Consider the following 8,659-nt stretch of genomic DNA (forward strand, 5'->3'; position numbering starts at 1 on the left):
ATGTATGGTGATGCGTCTCTTAGTTTGTGTAAAACAGTCGGAAAAAAAAAAGAATCAAACAACCAAGACTTAATACTAAACATTATTGTTTTTGTGATAAATGACTTTGGTATCCTGACACTCTGGAATTCACTGCAGGTCAGTAACAGCGTTTAATACTCCATAGTGAACATGCGCTGCTCAAAAACAACCAGTCAGAGTGTAACTGAAAGAATGAAACCGAAGCAGCAGGAATCTGACACAATCAGGATAAACGGCTCAGCTGATGGGCTCGTGCCGTCAAAATGCCCATCAATCCGTTAGGAATCACTTACTAGGTCCTTCTGACCCAGTTGTTGAGCTTCAGCAGACTTTATGGAAACAAACGCAGCCTGAAATACTGATGGTTCTGCAGAGGGACGGACCTCAAAACATCAGCTTGATTTTTATAATGATACTAATAAACCCTTTGGATGAGAAAAAGCTGGACATCACGTGTATTTCAGTCTTCATGTGCCGATGGTCATCTGCTATTCAGGACTTACTGAATCGCAGTATAGAAAGTCTCTCTCGCCCAGCCTGACGTGACAAACACTTGTGTCCATTCAGTCCTGATTTCCCCAACAAATCCACAATCTCTTCTAGAGAAGACAAACATGAGTCCAGTTCAAAAACTGTGAGGATTCTGATGTGAATGTAAACTTGAACATAAACTCAAACCTGGATCGTTCTCTGAAACGGTCACAAGATAAAAAAGGCCATGATCAGACAGCAGCTGTGGAATCATGGGAAAGAATCGGTCCATCACCTCTCTGCCACGGATCCCGCCGGCCCACGATGCCTCGATCCCACAACTGCCTACCTGAAAACAAAACACACAACTTGTGATGCTGTTAAACATCATGTCAAAGATTACAGTCCTCATTAGTATCAGATACATTACCTAGTAGCTCACAATTAATCTCATGTGGACTGTACACAGAGATATTACTGTTAGCTAAAACTAAATTTAAAACCATTTTAAAAATCAAAAACCTTTTTTGTTGCTTAAAATTCCATTCAAAAAGTGAAACTTGTATATAATATTTGTTCATTACACACAGACTAATTTCAAATGTTTATTCCTTTTAATTTTGATGAGTATAACTGACAACTAAGGAAAAACCCAAATTCAGGATCTCAAAACACAATCATGGGGAAGACTGCTGACTTGACAGTTGTCCAAAAGACGACCATTGACACCTTGCACAAGGAAGGCAAGACACAAAAGAGGCTGGCTGTTCACAGAGCTCTGTGTCCAATCACATTAATAGAGAGGCGAAGGGAAGGAAAAGATGTGGTAGAAAAAAAAAAAGGAGTACAAGCAATAGGGATAACCGCACTATGGAGAGGATTTTGAAACAAAACCCATTCAAAAATGTGGGGGAGATTCACAAAGAGTGGACTGCATCTGGCTCGGCTCGGTGTTCATCTTCAGTTCTCTCTTCACAGCAGTTCAGTCAGTGTAGTGTTTGAGTGCATGAATTACTCCGGGATATTGGTTTGTTTGAACTCAGAGGGAGTGTCAGCCACATTAAAAGAGTTAACGGCTTAAGTCATTTGTGGATTAATGCGTATTAGAGATGCAAACAGTTTAAAACGATTCAGTTCGATTTGGTGAACTGAATGATTCGTTCGCCAACCGGATATCCAGACTGCTTTGATTTGAACTCTCTCTCACAACAGATAGGAAGAGAAGACAATGCTGAATAAAGTCGCCGTTTTTGCTATTTTGGGACTAAAATTTATTTTCGATGCTTCAAAAAATTCTAACCGACCCTCTGATGTCACAAGGACTACTTTGATGATGTTTTTTTTTACCTTTCTGGACATGGACAGTATACCGTACACACAGCTTCAATGGAGGGACTGAGAGCTCTCGGACTAAATCTAAAATATCTTAAACCGTGTTCCAAAGTTAAACGTCTTACGGGTTTGAAACAACATGAGGGTAAGTTATTAATTACATAAATTTGCTATCTTGGTGAACTAACCCTTTAACCCCATAGAAAGTGTATGGGGTATTGTGAAGAGGAAGATACGCCAGACCCAAGAATGCAGAAGAGCTGAAGGCCACTAGAGCAAATAGAGCCATCAGAGCCACTTGGGCTCTCATAACACCTGAGCAGTGCCACAGACTGATCGACTGCTCATACTTTTCATGTTCATACTTTAAAGTTGGCCAAGATTTCTTAAAATCCTTTCTTTGTATTGGTCTTAAGTTAGTATTCTAATTTTCTGAGATACTGAATTTGGGATTTTCCTTAGTTGTCAGTTATAATCATCAAAAGTAAAAGAAATAAACATTTAAAATATATCAGTCTGTGTGTAATGAATGAATATAATATACAAGTTTCACTTTCTGAATAGAATTAGTGAAATCAACTATTTGATGATATTGTAATTATATGAACAGCACCTCAGCATATACATACATACACCAATTGTCCACTTTATTAGGTACACCTGTTAAATTGCTTGGTAACACAAATCAGACAATCACATGCATTTAGGCATGTAGATGTGGTGAAGACGACTTGCTGAAGTTCGAGAATCAGAATGGAGAAGAAAGGGGATTTAAGTGACTTTGAACGTGTAATGGTTGTTGGTGCCAGACGGGCTGGTCTGAGCATTCTAAAAACTGCTGATCTACTGGGATTTTCACACACAACCATCTCTAAAGTTTACACAGAATGGCCCAAAAAGATGAAATGTCCAGTGAGTGGCAGTTGTGTTGACAAAAATGCCTTGCTGATGTTAGAGCAGATAGAAAGGCAACACTAACTCAAATAACCACTCGTTACAACCAAGGTATGCAGAATACCATCTCTGAATGCACAACACTTCGAACCCTGAAGCAGATGGGCTAAAGCAGCAGAAGACCACACCAGGTGCCACTCCTGTCAGATAAGAACAGGAAACGGGCTAGAATTCACATACACTCACAAAAATTGGACAATAAAAGATTGGAAAAATGTTGCCTGGTCTGAGTCTTGATTTCTGCTATGACATTCAGATGGTAGGTTCAGAATTTGGGGAAAAGTACATGAACAGGAGTTCACTTTACTCAAATGGCCTCCACAGTCACCAGGTCTAATTAAAATTTTAACTAAATTTTACTTTATGTACTAAAATAAGTATTAAAATTAAATAAATTAAATAAAAAAAAAAAAACTTTAAATAAAATCTACCTAGCATTGACCTCCACTGCACCTGTGTTGCAGCCTTGAATTAAACCTCACTATTCTGGTTGTGTCTGGCCAGAGGAGAACCGATTTTTTTAGATTTCTGCTGAGGAATTTTTAATCAATTATTTTTCAACACCATTAACATTTTGTCAGAAAAATAGAGGAAAACAGGAAATTACTTCATAGTGTTTTGAATACTACATATTGGGCATCTCTTTCACTTTCAGGGGCATGTTTTTTTTCTTGAATGATTTCAGAACTTTTTACTCAGTATCTGATCATATAATGTGACACTTGTTTACCTCTTCTGATGGTGTGATGACATATGGTGGATTGAAAAGAAGCACGTCCACTTTTCCATTCAACCTCGGCAAAAAACACTGGACCTTTGAGACACAACAAAACGACTGAAACAACAAACATGATAAAAGAAGTAATCATACGACAGAAAAAGTACACAAACTGAGAAAACTTGTTAACATCCATCTCAGAAAAGACATCACATCTGCTATTAATGCACGTCTCCCGTCACTGTGATGAGACTGAACAAGTTTAACTGCCTGTTGTACCACTGCAGATGATTGGCAGGTGAAATGGTGGTCCTTTACTGTTCTTCTGATGGCTGTATTTAATTTCAACACTTGATTGGATCACTCGATCCATAAAGATGCTCATTCCAGGTGTAAAACAGTGTTGTTATTGTTAACCAGTGATATTTTAGTATCACTAATATATACTTTTTGTTATAGTAATATTTTGAAATTGTTTTTTTCCCCCCCTTGTTTTCACGTTAATTAAAATTTTTAGTTTTTGTGTTTATTTTAGGTTATGATTATATCCCTGTTGTTAAATGGATACTCAACCACAAAATGAAAATTTTGTCATTAATCACTTATTCCCATGTTGTTCCAACCTGTAAAAGTTTCATTCATCTTTGGAACACGATTTAAGATATTTCTAATGAAAACTGGGAGGCTTGTGACTGTCCCATACACTGCCAATCAAGTTACACTGTCAAAGTCCAGAAAAGTATGAAAGATACCATCTGCATTCTGCCATCAGAAGTTCAACCATAACGTTATGAAGAGACGAGAATACTGTTTGTAAGCTAAGAAAACAAAAATAATAGTCTCCTCTGTGTCTCTCCACCATCACTCAAACTGCAAGGATGCGCTGTTTCAACATGTTTTTACTGGGGGTGCGCCGATCTATGGCGTTATTTTTGTGCCACAATCCTGAGCGAGTAATTGTAAGTTTTGAGCACAGAGAACTATATTTTGCAAGCACATTACATTATATTTTGAACAGTAATTAACAAATCGCAAAAAAAATTAGCTTGAGCAAAGAAAAAACGATTCCGTACTCAATAAATGTATTTGCTTGTTTGTTATTATCCATATTAACGTGCAGTAATAACCCCTCTCACGCAGTTTACTCAGGTGCTCGCTCACAAACTTATTCTCTGCGCTCCTGTCAAGTCCCTCTCTCTCTCTCTCAACCTCTTAATTCCGTGCGTGCTCAACTCTTGACGCACACACTCGCTCAACTTACAAAAGCGTTTCAAGTGTGCCACAAAATCAACCAATCGGAAAATGAAAGGTCAATTGTGATTGGCTGTTGATCTCCAATCAAATCGCTAGTAGAACCAAAGCCCTATCAATTCCTATTTAGAATTCAATAACGTTATGACAAAAATGACAAAAGCACAACAAAATAACTAAAATTAAAATGAAAACTAAAATATAAAACTAAAAGCTAATTTAACATTTAAAAAAAAAATACTACAATAGTATAAATAAGAGAAGAAAAAAAAAAACATGTGGATCTCACCAGGTCAGTGATCACTGGCTGCAGCTGCAGGTCATTACAGTGAGCTGTCTGCAGTGTACAGTGTGCCGCTGCTGGATTCACATCAGTGCAGCTGCAGAACAAACACAAAAGAAGTGACTTTTATTTGTACAAACCACGGGGTGAGCTGACATGATTTTACTGTGCTCACAGATACAATGCTTCAGGCCCGACCACAGATGCAAGGAAGGCCGAGAGGACACCAGACCCACTTCCCACCTCCAGACACACGGATGGCCTGAAAACATCGACCAATTAGTAGATCAGGATTACACAGTGGAGTTAAGAGTCAATCATGTTCATCACCTGCTACCCTTCAGCCGATCAGCATCTTTCTCTAGAGCATCCATCATGAGGAACGAATCTTCGGCTGGTTCGTACACATCTGAAAAAGATCCTTGACCGGCCGGAGCATACAAGGGTGTCGGGTACATGAGAGCAGCAAGGTCTGATGGGAGAAAACCAGTGCAAGATATTAATAGGGTTCAGAAACAAAGTCCAATTCTCCTGGTTGGGTGGTCAGATGTTTCTGGATTGATTTAATGTGCCTCATGCACTGGCCTTCACACGGACTGGGCACAATCTGGTTTTTAAGTGTTGGTTCACACGCAAACAGCTTGATTTTGAGTTTTATGGATTTATTTTCTGAGCTCTGGCATGTTAGAGCGCTCGATGGTGTGAGCTTTAAAAGCCCCAAGCGTGTAAAATCTGCTCTGAAAACAAGAAGATTAAGAGAAGGGAAGTTTACAATGTCTTAATGAAGTCTATAAATCCTGCAGCATCCGTCTGAACACGTGAGCTTCATGAACCTGATTCCAATCTTCTGGACTCACGTGTTTGGAATAACACCGCTGATTTCTGTCCTTTTATACAGCCAATATGTTCAAGTCATTCAGTCACTTTCTGCTAGCAGCTGCAGAACATAATGTGGTGATACCATGGTACAAAGATGGTAAATATATGGTACTTTGATATTACTTGACACTAAAATTCATATATTCATACCAAAGTACCATATAAATTTATTACAGTATTTCGAAAGGTACTTTTATTGGGGAAACACTGAAATTACTTAGTATTTCACAAATTTAACTTTGGCTTCTTTTCATAACTATGTTTTTTTTTTTTTTTTTTTTTTTTCATCATTTTTATCTTAATATGTCATATGATCAGAGTTAATGGAAAAAAAAAAAAAAAAAACATGTTATCTCTTTGTTCGCTTAGGATGTTCTCCTGTACTTGGAGAACCGGGTTTGGAAAGAGGTAGGGATGTACGATTATGAAAAAAAAATCATAATTGTCGATTATTCCCTTGAAATTGTAACTGTGATTATTAATATCACAATTTACACTGAATGATGTTTAAACTTTATACCACTGTTGGATGCAACTGCATGCTGTATTTTTATATAAAAATAAACAAGCTGAAAACACTCTAACTGAAAAAAACTTTTAGTGCTTTTCTATAGTATTAAGTCTCAAATATAATCGGATTTATTTCTTCTTTAAATTATACAAAAATAAAAAAATATGAATGGTATTATAATGTTATACTAAAAAAAAGTAAAATAATGAGAAAAACCTTAAGATAACGTAGAGAGAGAAAGCATGCAGAATAACATAAGTTGACTTTAAAAAATTAACTGCCGCTTTGAACAATTACGTAATTGTGGCATCTATAATTGTAATCGCGATTTGTGCATCCCTACAAACAGGTCTTAAATATTTGTGCATTTTATCACTCCCGATTTAAATAACTTAATTGAGGCCAATTATTCTCCTCTTATTAAAAAATGTAAACGTTTTTGAAAAGTGGACCTCCTTGACAACCTTACCATCTTGGGAAGGGTTAATGTTAGTTATACAAATGTTTTATTTTTTATCAGAATCTTCTGTTAACTCCATCCTTTTATAAATCATAGATCTCTCACATATCTGGTTATAGCTGGAATTATAAGCAACAGAGAATTAGTCTTTCTAAACTTTGCAAACCAAAAGGTTTGGGAGGTGACGGTATGTCTTTGTCCATTTTGCAATTCTACTACTGGTTTGCTTAACTCAAAATGATGGCAAACTGGTTCATTAAAGGTTAGTTCACCCAAAAATGAAAATTAAGCCATAAATTACTATCATCCTAGGTGTATATGACTTTCTTATTTCATACGAATGCAGTCTGAGTTATTTTAAAAATGGTTATGATCTTTCAAGCTGTTTGATGACACTCAGCGGGTCATATTTACCCTATGTATTTACCAAGGGTATAATAATATTGAGCACAACTGTATATATTCTTTAAAAGTGAAATTAATTTTCCACTGAATGAGTGCCATTTATTTCCAATAAATGTATTATACAACAGATTTAAGTAGTAACATTAAACCTCATGGTTTGTGAACACTGTAATCATTTCGTACCTCATGGTAACGTTAAATGTCGAAATATGGTATTACTATCTTCTTTGTAAAGATTATTTCTCAACTTATAATCGTTATTTTTAATATTTTAAACTTACTCTGCTTTTCGATATAAGACATATTAAACGTTGTACTATACGATAATGAAGCTGTTTCTTACCCTGTCTGCTGCAAGCACATGATTTTCAAACACAACAGTTCGTGTTCTCGGTATATTTCACTTCCGGTTGCTGTCACGAGTGCATTATGGGAGTCGTAGTTTTCAACATGGTTTTGTATTCGATGACGCCACGATTTTCAAAATCATAACGAAATGTTGTGAAAATAACTTATGATCGGTAAGGAAATTTAAGGCATAGCAAGTTTATTTATATAGCACATTTGATACACAATGGTTATTCAAAGTGCTTTACATAAAAATGAATAGTAACATAGAATAATAATACAAGATTGTTTTTATATATATAATCTAAAATGTATTTTAAAATAAATAAACAGTTAAGAATAGAAAAAAAAAATACATAAAATACAGTGCAACATGTTCAGACGTAGCACAGTGCTGATTCACTAAATGAACTGCTAAAATTAGGAGTTTTGAGTATGGATTTAAAAGTGGCTAATGTTTTATCACATCTGATCTCTTCTGGAAGGTGATTCCAACTGCGGGCAGCATAATAACTAAAAGCAGATTCCCCTTGTTTCGTGTGAACCCTTGGTATTTCTCTACTCTTTTCAACAGACTTCCTGGGAATTTTAATGACCACAGAGAGTCAGGACCTCGGTTTAACGTCTCATCTGAAGGACGTTTTTTGTTGACAGTATATTGTCCCCATCACTACACTGGGCCACTAGAACCCACAAAGACCACAGGGTGAGCACCCCCTGCTGGCCTCACTAGCACATCTTCCAGCAGCAACCTAATTTTCACAGGAGGTCTCCCATCCAGGTACTGACCAGGCTCAGCCCTGCTAAGTTTCAGTGGGAAACTGGTCTTGGGCTCCAGGGTGATATGGCTGCCGGCCATAAGTATTTTTATTTTGTCAGCGAAAACGTGAGCAGCTCCAGATGGCCCTGGTTAGAGTGCCCATGTGCTGTTTTACCTACTAACAGCCCAACAAACTCAATAATAGATACAAGACTGACTCATAAAAGACAAGCAGTAAAACGTGTAATTTCTGCGTACAGCGAGTG

The 8,659-nt window shown here is 36.9% G+C and overlaps 1 protein-coding gene across 1 annotated transcript; it reads right to left on the reverse strand.

The window, feature by feature from the left end:
• Positions 1–85: 85 nt before the first annotated feature.
• hemk2 (HemK methyltransferase 2, ETF1 glutamine and histone H4 lysine) lies at positions 86–7,705 on the reverse strand. Its single transcript, XM_026252840.1, has 7 exons — positions 7,629–7,705; positions 5,361–5,502; positions 5,206–5,292; positions 5,037–5,127; positions 3,509–3,592; positions 700–841; positions 86–620 (listed from the first exon to the last, which is right to left on the reverse strand). The coding sequence occupies exons 2-7, from the start codon at positions 5,486–5,488 to the stop codon at positions 514–516; spliced, it is 639 nt and encodes a 212-aa protein (XP_026108625.1). The 5' UTR covers positions 5,489–5,502; positions 7,629–7,705; the 3' UTR covers positions 86–513.
• Between the last annotated feature and the right edge of the window lie 954 nt (positions 7,706–8,659).

This window comes from Carassius auratus, chromosome 1, assembly GCF_003368295.1.
Source record: "Carassius auratus strain Wakin chromosome 1, ASM336829v1, whole genome shotgun sequence".
In the NCBI taxonomy this organism is placed as follows: Eukaryota; Metazoa; Chordata; class Actinopteri; order Cypriniformes; family Cyprinidae; genus Carassius; species Carassius auratus.

Bases quoted from the DNA above. Each gene is read 5' to 3' on its own strand.
- hemk2 (XM_026252840.1), bottom strand. From the start codon at position 5,488: ATGTACCCGACACCCTTGTATGCTCCGGCCGGTCAAGGATCTTTTTCA. The intron at 5,293-5,360 runs GTGATGAACATG...CGATGTTTTCAG, and splicing joins GATCGGCTGAAGGGTAGCAG to GCCATCCGTGTGTCTGGAGG. The intron at 621-699 runs GTTTGAGTTTAT...TGTCTTCTCTAG, and splicing joins CGTTTCAGAGAACGATCCAG to AAGAGATTGTGGATTTGTTG.